General features: G+C 39.8%; 1 protein-coding gene across 4 annotated transcripts; it reads left to right on the top strand.

The window, feature by feature from the left end:
* Window positions 1–1,136: 1,136 nt before the first annotated feature.
* LOC134060087 (C-type lectin domain family 6 member A-like) lies at window positions 1,137–7,758 on the top strand. 4 transcript variants are annotated; one of them, XM_062516687.1, is made up of 9 exons: window positions 1,137–1,180; window positions 1,518–1,568; window positions 2,168–2,299; window positions 2,837–2,863; window positions 3,033–3,095; window positions 4,192–4,275; window positions 4,407–4,552; window positions 6,381–6,484; window positions 6,672–7,758. In XM_062516687.1, the coding sequence occupies exons 1-9, from the start codon at window positions 1,150–1,152 to the stop codon at window positions 6,808–6,810; spliced, it is 777 nt and encodes a 258-aa protein (XP_062372671.1). In that variant the 5' UTR covers window positions 1,137–1,149; the 3' UTR covers window positions 6,811–7,758. The 4 variants fall into 4 exon arrangements, with proteins under 4 accessions (XP_062372671.1, XP_062372673.1, XP_062372672.1 ...); XM_062516689.1 differs by having other exon boundaries at window positions 6,381–6,488; XM_062516688.1 differs by lacking the exon at window positions 1,518–1,568 and having other exon boundaries at window positions 1,146–1,180.
* Window positions 7,759–15,518: the final 7,760 nt, after the last annotated feature.

Here is a 15,518-nt window from a genome sequence, read left to right as displayed (position 1 = left end):
CTTCCATATTTTGTGCATCATGAAAAAACACTGCCCTCCTTAAATTCAGACATCACGTGCAGCTTTGGTGATTGTTTGGAACACTATTTATTTTGGTTTTGAATGGTTGGTAGCACCAATTGTTTTTGTGTACAGATCTCGGAGCCTAGACTGCCTACAGAGACAGAGGGAATTTTGACGGCTTGCTTATGGGACTGGCAGGTAGTGGATTGTGAGGAATGATTAGATGAATGTGATCATTTTGGTTTGGGCCTGAAATCGCTAATACAACCTTTAAAGGATGGACACCAGTGAAAATCTGTAACAGAAACATAGAACAAGCAGGTGGAATAGTTTTCCCCAGAATGGGCAATGTCTCATGTACAGATTAACTGTCTGCTGAACTGTATATCTGAACTGTCAGAATAGTTAACATATTTTAACCATACAGCCAGGAAATCTACTTTTTGGCTAATAGCAAAAATGTCAATTAGTTAGTTAGTTTAGTTTAGCTTAGTCAGTTAGTTCCCAAGCTTGATAACATAACACCAATAAGCAGCTTAGAAAGATTAGCAGAAGAGGATGTTCATGAAGGCGATAGGGAAGTAACCCATGTGTGTTCCGTTTAAGTCACTGCACCCTAAAATATGCTTTTTTGAGCTGTTGATTGATTGAAAATATTCATAAGTGGTGAACTGTACTATTACCAGGGTTAATATTGACAAAAATTGTGTTTCTCGACAAAAGTAACATTTCGTCTGATTTTGTATTGGAGATATTACTCTCCGCGCATTCTACAGGTTGAAACATGCCATGACATGTTGGTCCAAAATGTTATTGGAATGCTGACAAAGTCCTGTACTTCTTGTCCAACACTACGTCACCGGGTCGTTACAAATTAGGAATGAAACGCCCCAACACCTGCTGCCCTGATTAGCCTACCTGTGATAAGCCATGTCTGCAGCACTCATTCCCAGATTGACACGAAATCACCATGGTTGATTGGTTGCAGCGGTGCTGCACTCCCTCTCCAAATTTCAGAACGTCTCGCCCATTTTGAAAGCCTCTTTCAGAAATGTGAAGTGGGTGGAGTTATGGGGTGAAGTGACTCTTTAAATGATTGACACATGACCACAGAGGACTTCATTTGCATGTCACTTGTGCAGCAAGATGTTGCAGACAGAGCAGGCCAAGCAGAATGGTGAGCGTTATCTACTGTAGATTCTTAACTGTTAAATTGTGGAATTGAGTCTGCTCTGCGCACAATTTAATAGATGTTCCAAAATGATAATTATGTTTATATTTTTCACATGTTGGTATACTAATACTAGTAGTACTTTGCTTTGTCTAAATGTAGAAACAAATGTTTGATGTGCAACACATCTCTGTAGTGTATAGACTCTTTCATGTGTCAACCTTTTTAAAGAAATACACGCTGTGAGAGTAACACAATGCTACTCACTCACTTACAATTTTCGTCGTTCATTTCCTATCATTGTAAGCTCTGCATTTTACCCTCTCTTTGCTGCCCTCTATAGGTGTAAATGTGTCAGTAATTACATCCACTGGAGGTCCCACAAAAGGGCATGGTTAGTTATTTTGAGACATTTTGTCAAATATTTTTCAGCAGTTAGTTGGCTGTCACAATGGCTGATGTGCTGGGTGATGGTTAGAGCTTATTGATTATAAACAGATGGTAGGAATAGATGTCATCATAGCAGTCTTTTTTGTTCTTCTGTTCTGCTTTGAAAGAATTGCAGTGCAAGTAGGAGAGAGGACACATACCATGGCCTTTACCACTGTGAGTGGTGTTTGTGTCTCTCTAGGAGTGCCTCTCATTCGTATTTTTATAGATCCTCCTTCCTCAGTCCTCGTTCCCACTGATCTAGATAAAGAATGATGGGGCGGCAACAATGGGATAGTCTCAGTGTTCGTTATAGATCAGTGGGAACGAGCCTATGTAGTTATCTTGCCTGCTATAAATCAACATTTTTGCTTTACTTCTACATTGAAGGGAAGTAAATTGGACGTACAGTACATTTTGAGTGTATATCCAGTCTCATATTCTCTCAAGTGAATTTTTTTAAGATTTTATAATTTTCAAATGTAAATAACATTCTGTATGTCATAGATTTGACACAGGAACTTGCCACCATTTGCAAATTCATTTTGATCTTCATTCTTCTAGTTCAAAATTCCCAACTTGCAAATTGTTGCCAGTTAACTATGGATGAAGTGGGTCTCTTTAGACTGAAGTTAGCCATCCTGGCCATCCTCTGTGTCATCCTTGGAACTTTTCTTATGGCTTTTAAAGTGCAATGTAAGTGTGTTTTAAATACAGCCCCTTGTATGTGTTTCTAAAGGGTTTCTGGTTGGAACGTTCAAAACCAATAGATACTACAAATTTAAATTAATCTGACTTTATTCCAATGCTCTATAAAATGCCTTACTCTGAAATAAACAAATTCAGTCTACAACAAAATGAGAAAGTAATTAATGCTGCACATTGCGGATCAGAATAATAAAGCTTGTGACAGTATTCAACAGCCGTGGCCTACTGGTTAGGGTTGCCGGTTCAATCCCCAACCATTAAGGGCTTAAGCGTCCTTGAGCAAGGCACCTAACCCCTAACCACTTAACCCTCACTGCTCACCGAATGCTGCTGTTGGGCAGGCAGCTCACTGCTCTGGGTTAGTGTGTGTGTTCACTTCACTGTGTGCTGTGTGTGTTCACTAATTCACAAATTGGGATAAACGCAGAGACCGAATTTTCCTCACGGGATCAAAAAAGTATACATACTTTTACTTCTATACTTAACACTTAATAAAAGATGACATTAGCCTTATTCTGTTTGCAGATTTTTTTATTGTGGAAACATGCGCAGGTGAGTTGGCATGTATTACAGAGTAATATATGACAGAATAATTCAGTAAATGAATCCTCTCTCTCTCTCTCTTATTCTGGCTGTTAAATTAAATTGTGTGTTTCTTTTATTATTATATTATTATAAAATGTGGTCATCTATTTAACTCAATTGCCTTGCTGTACCACAGATCTTAAGGAACAGTATGCAACTGCTGCTTCTCAAAACAAGGCTTTGAAAGCTAATATGTCAGGTAAGGAGGATTATACCTAAAAAAATGTCACGTAGAATGTGCAATAGAAAATAATACAATATCAAAATGGACATAACTGCTGTGAGGTAGAAACCGTGCATTTCCAAAGTCATTTATTTTTAGGGAATTGAAAAAACATTTTTTTTTTTTAAATAACCCAACATTGTGTCATCATATACAACAAAAAACAGAAGGGATATTTATTTGAGATAAGAATGCATAATGAACAAAATGTGACTCTTCAAAGCGAAATCAGTCGCTTTGCGCACGACGTTATTTTGAGAAAATCCACAATAAACAAAAATGTTGAATTTCACGTTTTCGCATAATTCGACAGTAAACAGTCTACAGTTTCATATCGTGAACTAATTTCACGGAAAAACATACGTCTTGACTGTTAAACAAAGCGACAATTCAACACATTTGCAGTCATTCCCGTTGTCCACACTGCTTAAAAAGTGATTTTCTCCTCTTCTGGAATATCGTGACAGGAGAACCATGTCAACTTTGGATGCGGTTATCTTAGCGATAGTTTGTGTAATACCCTCGATATACATGTCGTTGGAAAGCTTAGTTTATGGCCATTCTTATGAGCACAATAACTTAATTGTGACTCTGCAAAGCGAAACCAGTAGTTTCGGTAAAATTGACTAAATTAAATTATTATTTTTATTGTAAACCAAAACCAGCACATACACAAAAGCAAGTGCACGCATGCACATACTCATTATGACATAACGTCATATGTCATATTGTGATTGTCAACGTTTTTTTTTTTCTTCTTTCCCATCATCTACTTCCTGAATTTTTGGTCAACTGTTCCGTAAAACTTGGTGGGCTTGTAGCCCCAGTAGCCATTCCACCCCCATATTGAAACTAAATAACCCATACTTTTCAATCATAACGCCAGCACTAAGCATCATCGCTAACTCTCAACAGTATAAACTCCCTTTTGGGTTATTTAGCACAAGGCAAGGATACATTTCTCCCATGACTGGAAAGTTCACTGCTTTTAAACTTTTTAATGTTTTCTGCACATGAATTCCTTCATCCTAGCCATCTTGTTAAGGCAACAATGTTTTTTTTTTCTCAACAGAAACTGTAAGGATGTTAGCTGATCAGAAAAACAAAAATGATAATCTCACCAAGGAAATCACAAATTTAAAGACTGAGCTTCAAGGTGAGATGTATTCTGTTTAATTTTGCGCTTTCTGATGAAAGTATGTCATCAAATTATGACAAACAGTACTAGTTATGATGGTCATTATTGACTGCATGCATAATGAACACATATGCAAATTATTTTAAAAGGAGTGAGGAGGTGTGCAGATAAATGGGAGTACTATGATGGATCATTCTACTACTTCTCCTCTGATAAGAAGAACTGGACAGATAGCAGAGATGCCTGTGTGACCATGGGAGGACACCTGGTCATCATAAAGAGTACAGCAGAAAGGGTATGACAAATCACTCCCCTAAAATGTTTAAGTCCAACTATATAACTTTTTGATGATCATCACATGACAGTGAAATATCTTAATTTCATTGACACTTTTATCCAAAGGAGGAGGCTACAGTGCAAAGATCAGTGAGACAATATTGATAGATTGATTGATTGCCAATCCAACCCCCAATTTCTATCATTCTCCAACATGAAAGAAAGAACTGTACTCAGTTACAAGTGTGCAGGCCGTTTATCTAAACTAAACACATTCTGTAGAAATATTAGGTACATCATCATGTACACTGATTTGAATGTGCAGCGGACTAGCCTTATGTAGAGCGAGCTGCGGAAACCACACAATGATATTATAACGAAATATGTTAATTTAGCTGACACATTTATTCAAAGCAACGTACAGTATACTTTACTTGTAATGACCAAGTGTAGCACAAATGTCAGCAATTCAAGTATAGTTTACTTGATTGTTTACCTTTCTACCTCAAAATTACTACTCTTACTAACACTTATTTTACACTAGTACTAGTCTCAACAAAAGACTAAAAAAAGATTTCATGAGACAGCGGATAGCCAGCTAACAGAATGTGACTGACAACAGACATAAGGGGTGAACAGAGTGATGGGACGAATGGCCAATACCTCAGTGTGAACAGGTGTAAATGAACTAGATCAGAAAGATTTTATTAATACACATGTATGGCAGACCAAGAAAATGAACAAAATTAAATAGCTAAGTAGAATGGGTTTGTACTACACCAGGGAGATAATGGAGGAAAACAACCCAAAAGTAGGAAAATCACTTGAAAGGTTTTTAGCACATCTGTATCACGGCTTTAAGGACCACAGCAGGCCAAGGTGAATCAAGGCAAACACACTTGAGAACTAACCTACCATCAGATCCCCCCTTTATTGTAAGCACATACCTACCTAAAGAAATACAACGAAATGGCCCATGCACACGATACAAACAATCTTCCTGATTAGAAAGTTAACAATGGGGAAAACAGTGGTTGGCTCCTTCTCTGGTGAGAATAAAAGAGACAAAAGCACATGGCTATACAATAAAACATTACAGATAATCACATATAATATTTTGTATAATTTGTAATGGCAAATCTACCTTTTGTTTGAGGGTAGGACAGTTCCCTTCCCTGGCCACATGCAGGTGACTGGCATAACTTTTTTGCAGCATGTTAATATAACAGGAGAAGGACCAACCATGCTCTAACAAATGGCATTTTCACCATTAGTTTTTGCCCCATCTTGCATCTTATACATGCCCAATATGGAAAGAATGAGAGAGGTTGGGAAGAGCCACAGAAAGAGGACTCAAAGCAGAACTAATTTCCACACAGGTGTTGGCTGCATACACGTATATTCAACCACAGCTGAAACTACAATGCGCTTTATGTAATTCATGTTTATGCAGGTTGTGATACCTGTCAGAGTGTTACCAGTGAACCCTGTCTGTTATTGGAGGGATGTCTTATTTAACGGGGAGATGGTGTGTAAAGATTAGCTACTGTATGTTGTAGCATGGACCCTTTTGAAGGGGACACAGTTGACTTTCAAGATTCAAGAGTAAACACTTAAAATGCAGCTCCATCTCTGTCTACTTCTGTAACCCTATACAAAAATTATAACCATATGGCATTAGGCAGACAACCTGTTGTGTTTTGCGAGTAAATTAATGTAGAAAATAATATAAAAATGGAATAACGCTCTCTTAAATCCATATTGCCATCATTAGATCATGATGCAATAGCTACTGTGTTTCCTCATTAAGTATGTATAAAACTCATTAGACTGATACTTTTCATCAGGATTTCCTAAAGAACAAGAGACAGCAGTATTGGATTGGTTTAAGTCAGCCTCAGCCAGGGGACAGCTGGTACTGGGTGGACAACACGCCCCTCACAGGCCCAAAGTTGGTATAGTCCAAATGATTACCTTTCTTTAAAATGTAACTTTATTGGTTAAAGTCGTATATATTTACAAACCAAGTAAAAGACTAACATATCTGTCATGATTCTTCTGTTTTAATATATACTGTAATATTACAGGCTATGATTAATATATTGATTAACTCTCTGGACTGTTTGCTCTTCATCCAGATTTTGGCATCCAAATCAGCCAGATAACCATAACAACAAAGAAGACTGTGGCATGGTTTGGTGGTCAGGACAATGGAATGATGACTTATGTAGTGTAACTTTGAAAAGGATTTGTGAAACTAAAAGTTGTATAGGCTGAATTCAAATAACGGCAAAAGAAAAATAGGATACCTGACCTGACAAAGACCTGGGTGGTTGAAATGTTGTACCCTGCCAAAAAACTCGGAGAAAACAAGACAGCGTGTAATATTTTTCTTTTGTCTACGTTTGTTGTTAAACTGTTAAGAACTCATGATGGATAGGTTTTGTGCCATTTCCAGGATGTTGCATTTTCAAATTTGGATTTGTTTTTATTTTTATTGACAGCCGTGCATGTAAATATAACTGGAATCATCTTTGCAGGGTTTTGCAAAGATCTGCTGTATTGACTTGCTGCCTATAAGAACTTAAACTGCTGTTCTTTACCGTTTTAAAGGAACCGTATGTAAGAAATGTATTTAATCAATTAATCATAAAATGTATTTAGTCAATTAATCATAAAATTGCCCTGATATGTCACTAGACATTAATGCTCATTTCAAATACTTATGTCACTGATAACAGTAGTCCGGCCAAGATATTGGCATTTAAAAGTGAAGTTGCAGCCCTCAACTGATGTTGATGTTGTTATGTCGTATTTTGATCTGATATGCCGCCCTACACTTATCTACTAATCACAGAGTCAGTAGTGTTTCGACATCGGGTTGCCAGCTCTTCTAGTTACCACAGCTCCAGCTATGTGAGTTTTACGAGGCTGTTGACTATATTGTGAGTGGAACTACAGAAGCAGCTCAAGCACAGACGGCCAGCCCACACAGACACAACTGTTGGTGTTTGTTGCTGTTTGTAGGAGCAGTGTGCAAGCTCCATCCACAGTTGATAGCTGTGATACAGAGGCTGAAAAACTCTTACAGCTGTGCCTCTCTGTTTATCTACTGTATATCAGTGACCTCATTTAAGCAATTGTTCTGTGTGTGTGTGTGTGTGTGTGTGTGTGTATGCCATGTGTTGCTATACCTGACGTGAGTCGGCATTGTTTATTAAAGGGTTTACGGCATAACGTCATGTTCTATGATTGTTTAATTGCTAGCTTAAAGGTAGCTCATAACAGCATTAAAGTGACAGCCTTTGTTGTGTTTTATTGCTATTGTAACGTTAGCCAGTACTGCAATCAATGAACTTTGTTATTTTGTTCCAATTTTGTTTCAATTTTTATTCCAACATTACAGAAATCTCGCAGTAAGGTCTTGTAGGCTACTTCAGCCTCTAATCTAGAACTGACATCAGAGGTTATCGCGGGAAATTTTTGCTTAAAGGAGTCATAGAACGCATTTTTTGACCATTACAAATTGATCTTTGAGCCTAAATAATGTCATATGTAAATTTGTGGGGCTGAAAACGCCCCAGGAGCACTGCTAGATCGCCTAATACAAGGTCATAAATAAGCCTTGCAATGAAACAGTTTGTTTTTCCCGCCCACTCAGCAAGTTCATGAATATTCAAATGAGATGCGCGCTGATTGGTCTATTGGCCGATATGTCCTGAAAGTTGATTGGCTCAATCCACCGGTCTGAAGCTAGAGCAAAGTGAAACTACGTTTACTGCTGGTAAATAAAGCCAAAGTCTTTGATAAAGCTATCAACAATGGATTTAAATAAGGAATACAGCCGTACATGTAGCCTATAAACCGAGTCAGAAGAAGGTTCTGACGAAGATGAAGTGCAGCAGATTCCCCAACAGAATGAATGTGTTAGATTGGTAAGTTTTATCAGTACATTTCTTAGTATAGTAACTCTCCAAAGTTAGCTGTAATAACGCTAGCATTACAACGTCTCTGCCATAGACCACATATCTAGATACTAGCATCGTAAGAGCAGTTTAACAAGAATTATTAATCTAAGGTATGCAAATGAGAGGGGCCGAGGGGTGTATCTAAAGGGGGATGGGCGCCTATTACGTGTTATCTGAGCTCTGTTCAGATTGGAGCATTTCAACACGGCTGTTTCTATTTCCCAATTTGCATACGAAAGCAGGCGGGGGACGCGGTAAAGTCTTTGGTGTTGTCCTTTGGACACTGCTCGCAGCCTAAATTTAACAGTAACAAGGTGAATGTGGTTTTGAATTCTATGACTCCTTTAAATTATATCTAATGTACCTATGTCATTATTCAGTGGCTAACAGCAAAACTAACAGCAAAACTCTTGCATGCGCGACTTACTTACATGCGGACCGTTAGCGACCCACATCGGGTAGTGACACTACCCAAAAAAAGGTCACGGATCATTCCAACGGCTGATAGGTAGCTTACTGGCACAGGAGCAGAATACTGATTTATATGTTCTTTTAGAGGGATATTCCGCCATTTTTGGAAATAAGATAATTTTCCACCTCCCTTCGAGCAAAACAATTCAGTGTTTCCCACACATAGACAAATGTGTGGCGGTGCGCCACAGATTCACCACCGGCCGCCACATATTGCGTTTCGTTATCCTTTTATTTATTTATTTTGAAACGCTATTGAAAAACACGCAGCATTCGTAAAGCTGAATTTCCTTTCCCTGCGCTCCGTCTCTGTCTCTCATACACACACACGCACACACACAGCCCCTCCCCGTGCACACCGCGGCTGTCTGTCTCCATGAAACCAACGAGATCATCCCTGGAAGCATGGTCGGTGGTCGCACTGATGCACCTGACGCTGCTCGGGTAGAAGCATAAAGTTCTTCTCCCGCAACTTTTGTAGACTATGCGTGCAACTTAATTACCAAACAGTAGATGTAAACTAATTCTCCTTGGCCCGCTCTCGTGCGTGCTCAATGGACACCCGCCTTCCACATGTACATTTAATCCAAATAAAACATTCACAATCGTGAACGCATTGACGCACAGAAGACGGCTAGCTAAATTACTGTTATATTCGGTTAGCATCATTAGTAGGCTATGCTGCAGACATTTGATTAAAACTCTTGCATTCGGCCCCGGCAGTGGCGCAACTGGCTGGGGCACCTGCACCGTACGCTGGCGACCCGGGTTCGATTCCCGCCCCGTGGTCCTTTCCAGATCCCACCCCGACTCTCTCCCACTCACTTCCTGTCATTCTCTCTACTGTCCTGTCCAAATAAAGGCACAAAAGGCCCAAAAAATAATCTTAAAAAAAAAAAAAAAAAAAAAAAAAACTCTTGCATTCAAGTTGCATTCAAGACTGACCAACAATGTTTTTCAACTCCAAGACTTAAAAGGGCCTGTCCCAAGGAGAAAAAGTATTAGCTTACCTTGAAACTTAAACACATGTGGGGAAACTGAACAGTCCAACCAGTAGAGTATGATAAGCTTAGCCTGCTAGCCTACTTTGTTTACAATATTTTGAGGCTTCAACCAGACAGCTGAATTTAAGAAGTGGAGTTGTAATATGAATAGTAGGCTATAATCTGCATAAAGTTTGCTGTTATGAATATCAGAAATGTCAGTATATATAATGTAAATAATTACATAATGTGTGTGTGTTTCAAATAAAGACAAGCTTCACATCTTGGTCAAAAAAAGAATTTACATTATATGAAAGGAGAGCGATAACAAGGCAATGCAATGAAAAATATGGCTGCACAACCCCCCCCCCCAGACATGGGGCGACCACCACACATTGCCTTCCAATCTGTGGGAAACACTGCAATTGATATTTACTTTTTTCCCGTTCATCCAGCCATTCTGTGAGTCTGGCAATACAACTTTTAGCTTCAGCCTAGCATAGATCATTGAATCGGGGTCACCCCTATGTTCCCCAGGTCCTATGTTCCCCGGTTTTCGCCAAAAGGGTCCTATGTTCCCCGGTATGTATTGCGATTGGGGAACATAGGACCCTTTTTGGGAAAAGTGGGGAACATAGGACCCTTCTTAAAATGTACCAAAAAAAGGGTTCTATGTTCCCCGGTCCCATACAAAGTGGGGAACATAGGACCTGGGGAACATAGGTACGCTCCCCATTGAATCAGATTAGACAAGTAGCATCTGGCCTGCTAGCATCATGTTTAAAAGTGACTAAGATTTCCGGTAATTTTTCCATTTAAAACGTGTCTCTTCTAAAGTTAGAAAGTAGGCTGGGTGAACCATGCCAGAGCTTCCGGGGAATTTGAATTTCGCCTGGCAGCTCAGGCTGGATACCAGCAGATCTATCTTCCCTGTTTCACTGCCAGAATCTTTGGCTTCAATCAGAAACGGCCATACTCTAGTCCTGCCACGCTATTGGCCAGTGACTTGACGGTAACGAAACTTAATCAGCAACGAAACGAAAGCAGCAGCTGCTGTCGCTCCTGTTTTGGAAGATGTTAAAGGCAAGTTTTCCTTTGAAAACAGAACAAAAACTTGCCCTGGAACAGTTCATACAGAAGGACGTGTTTGCGATTCTACCGACCGGCTTTGATAGTCATTTGAACAATGCACATTGATGACGCCTCTTTTGCAGTAGAATCAAAGCGCAGCTTCCCCAGACTAATGTTCAATCTTAAAAGATTGAGCTTAGTATGGTGAAAGCCAGTTAAAAAGTGCAATAAGACCAACTGAAAATTAAACCTGGCGTTTTTCTAGGCTGATTTGACATGGAACTACACTCTCATCTGGCGTAATAATCAAGGCAAGTTGCAAATGTACCATGGGCGCAGTGATGCAGGCCTACTACTGCCTTGTTGTCTATGGGGACTATTTGCAGATGCTGCATGACGGTCTAATCCTTTCAATGATCTATGCTAGGCTGAAGCTAAAAGTTGTATCGCCAGACTCACAGAATGGCTGGATGCACGGGAAAAAGGTAAATATAAATTATCAAAGGACTCTGATGAAGACGTTTGTAACGTCGAAACGTTAGTCAATGTTTTGCACCTTTTAAATAAATACTAAAGAAGACATCTGCGTTGCACCGGCATTCCTCTTCCTTTCGTAAATATCAATTGTTTTGCTCGAGGGGAGGTGGAAAATGAATTTATTTCCAAAAATGGCGGAATATCCCTTTAATTTGTTGCAGAGTGATGCAAAGTGACAAAGTGACGCATGTGCGGCTCCCATCAGAAAGCAACACTGTACGCCCGTCCTCTGCCGTTTAGGATGTGTTAAAGAAATAGTCAATTTTGAGCCGTTTACTTTGTGTAACCTATTTTGATATGTTCGTGCAGCTCCCCCAACCCAAATCCTGATTTTTTACTAGTTCTAGCAGTAGGGCTATTGACAATAAAAGTGGTTTTAACTATGTTCACAAAGATGTCAGACTATTAGTGTCAATGAGCACATTGGCCGAGACAACTACAGGTAATATCTGGTTTTGAATATAACCTCGGTTCTCTGAAGGAAAACATAACATATTCAATGAGGAGTCCTTCTCAAATGGCATCATCGATCTGAACCAGTCTTCCTTCACCCAACTTGGGGATTTTTTTGCTTCCTAAATAGACACAATGGTTGAAACCACTGGGAACACTTATATCACAGTGCGTTACTGTGACGGTGGCACCGCAGGGCTGCTCACAGGTATCCTTGATACTGATTGGAGTAGTGTTCTGTTTTACTAGTAATAAATGAGGAGGACAGAGGTTACTCATTTCATGAACTTTACTTCATCTTTCTTCACGCAGATACAACGAGTCATATCATGGTAGCCTGTAACTCATTGTCAACGCAGCGCCACCTAGTGTGTTGGATATGCAATACTTATTAGAACATAACATTTCCCCCTTTCTTAAAAATTTTACTTCTCCTTGGCATAATGGGGTAAAATGTATCAAAACAAAATCCTCTAAGAAAAGTATTACTTAACTCATTGGCTGCCAGCCATTTTCAGTGCAGAGCGCTCCATACTGCCAGACGTTTTACAACATTTTGACCGTTTTTCCAAGATCCACCGAACGGTGAGATTTATGACTATGTAAACACCAAAGGTAGCAGCTACCAAATGAAAGAGTAGACTCTCTTCTTTTACCAGGAAAAATCGGTTTGTTTCTATCGTTTTCCGTTCTTTAATCGTCAGTAGAACATGGGTTGGTTATGCTAAAAACACCTGTTTTTGACCAAAAAATGGAGAAAACGATCTTTTTGTGAAAATCAACTTTTTAACGTTAGCGTTTCAGTAGTATGTCAACCACGATTGCACTGTTATCTCGTCAGTCTCGTCAAGGTTGCTAGGGACTCTGATGGTCGCTAAAGACTCTGAACAGGACGGTAGACTTAGCAAGCTAGCACTAGCAAAGTTGTTGTTAGTCTATATAGCAATATTCAATGTAAATGCATCATACCGTTCACATGTTTTCCATCCTTGATGTAAGAAGTAAGCATATTTATTCGCTGGATCACGTGCAAACTAGATCCACTGTGGTCGATCTTCAGTTTGTTAGCTTGCATCTTGCATGTTGCATCTCTGCATGTTGGCAGATACTAATCATCCAAATGGCACTGCTGCCATCTAGCGGCTCGGATCGCTAGTACAGTCTGTTTACAAGCCTGAAACCATGCCAGATCGTTCCCAAGCCCACCCAGGAGCCCTCCCCATTGAAAAACGCAATTGACGTCTATAGACGTCAATGGCAGTCAAGGTATGTGTCTAAAATGACGTTTAAAGACGTCAATGGCAGTGAATGAGTTAAAGATGAACTGAACTGAAATTTGAAGTAAATGTGATATAACAGATGTATTTTATTTCTTCTCATTGGTACAATGATTAAAATGGCTGGATTTGTTAAAAGGGACAAAATGATACGGTGAAAGTGGTGTTGTTGTTACACAGGCGCCGCCATGTTGGATTTCAACAACCAGCTACGTCACTGGCATGGTAGGCCAGTCTAGCGCCTATGACTAGCACTAGTTGCGCAGCATCGTAGATAGTGAGTCTGTGGCTAACCAGAGCCCATTTGGGCTAACTGACATGGCTAAGTACACGGAAACTAACAGGACTAGGCCCCTGGCTGCAGTAATGAAATGTATAGGGTAACAGCTGGGGTTGAGAAACGTTTTCCTCGCAGGGTACTTTGAGAAGGAACCAGACCTCAACGCATGGTTAGTCCTATCTGCCTTAAAACTGGCAGCCCTCCGACAGCCCAAGGATTTTGAGTCTGTAGCAAACATTTTTTTAAGTCAACAAACTATTTAGAGAGCTGTGCTTTTGACACAACAGGGTCGTTGATTAGGGTTAATTATGAAAGACTGAAACCTGAGTCCATGCCATCAGTTTTCGTCTTTTCAAGTGATGCGACCGTATGGTGTGTAGGGCAAACAGACACCACCGATGCTATCTGCAAAAACAGGGCGCTGAAACCCACACGCCAGGCAGGGGCTTAGCTGTTATCCCCAGCATGTCTACTAGGCAAAAGGCTGGATGTAACGTTGTCGTCAAAATACAAAAAACGTATATTCGCATACACACACAAATAAAGCTAACTGTAGGCTTTAGCGTTCAACAAAACAAACTGACACACTGGGACATACACAAAACAAGCTAGCTAGACAACAAACGATCCAACCTAGGGAAAGGGCTCACTTCCAGCCTCTAAACACGTTAGAAACACGTCAAACTAGGTCAAACTAAACAAGCCAGCATTCTGACCATAGACTGCATATTAAGTCATGACTCCGACGATATATCACATTTCGATCATAATGCGTTTATAAGCTGCTAACAACCACAGCGGGTCTGTTACACATGTCCCTTTCTACTCACCCTGAAGCTAGCTGATGTTCACCGTCTCAGGGCAGATTGTTAATGCAGTTCAAGTTCAATTTCTGAGTTCAAATCGCAGAAATAGCTGTCCATAGTACGAGGTATCCGTGGAATATCCATCCGTGCAAAATCCATCAGTGCAATAATATCCATCAGCACCCACAATGAACAAATCTGCCAACTCTGCCCTAGCCTACAATACACGGCAAAACTTATCCGTGCGTCGGAGTAAGTGGCGTGCAGATAACTTAGCAAGCGATTTCGTTGTCGGTCAGTACGTGATGGCACAAATATCTGAATGCTTAACAATAAACATAGCCTTAACTCGACAAAGGCGTCTGCCAAATCCCATAACCATAACTCAAAACAGCTGTGTCATTCTGATCAGATTATGCAGCATGCCTATCTGCTTACTGCACATTAATTATAGGCTAATAATATACACATCAGTATTCCTTATTGACTAGCTGGAATTATTTTTTCCCTTTCATCCTATGTGTAAAGCAAGCATGCGTGGGCATAATTGGGCACTAGGTTTTTTTTTTTAATTTATAGGATTGCATTATGTTGAACGGCCAGGCTGGATGAAAAATGTGAGAACCAGTTTCAACGCTAGGTACTCCTTATCAAACTGCTATATGATGACGAAATTGATCATCTGTATTTTATTCTCTCTACCCCCTGCCTTGTCAACAAAATTATTCTACTCGTGATTTCTGTTTAACTCGTATTATAGCGGTTATCGCCGCAAAGTGACAGCACATGCGTCTGACTCGTGTCAAAGGGTTTTTTTTTTTAAACTGAAGGGCTGCTGGGGCCTGAAACTGTCGTCCCCCATCTGGTGATAGTCAGACACTACATGCCTGGACATCAGATCCTCAAATGTGTAACCCATGGCATTAAAATTACTAATTTTCGTGAGTATATCATATGCTGCAGCTGTTGCTTCTGAGGTCCTACCATGCCAGTGACGTCACTGGAATTTATAGCGTTCTAATACTAACAAACACATTTTTTGTGTTGCTTAAAAAAGGCTATGTATTGAATTATTTTATTAAACATTTTAGTGCAATTTATTTGTAATTGTGATGACTAACACTTCATCAAAGTTAATT

The sequence above is a fragment of the Sardina pilchardus genome, chromosome 16, assembly GCF_963854185.1.
Source record: "Sardina pilchardus chromosome 16, fSarPil1.1, whole genome shotgun sequence".
In the NCBI taxonomy this organism is placed as follows: Eukaryota; Metazoa; Chordata; class Actinopteri; order Clupeiformes; family Clupeidae; genus Sardina; species Sardina pilchardus.
The sequence above is the reverse complement of the archived record's forward strand: the minus strand, read 5'-3'. Positions and strand labels throughout refer to the sequence as shown.

Coding starts and splice junctions, on each gene's coding strand:
- LOC134060087 (XM_062516687.1), top strand. CDS start 1,150: ATGTTGCAGACAGAGCAGGCCAAGCAGAATG. Junction 2,300..2,836: donor TATGGCTTTTAAAGTGCAAT/GTAAGTGTGTTT, acceptor TTCTGTTTGCAG/ATTTTTTTATTGTGGAAACA. Junction 2,864..3,032: donor TATTGTGGAAACATGCGCAG/GTGAGTTGGCAT, acceptor GCTGTACCACAG/ATCTTAAGGAACAGTATGCA.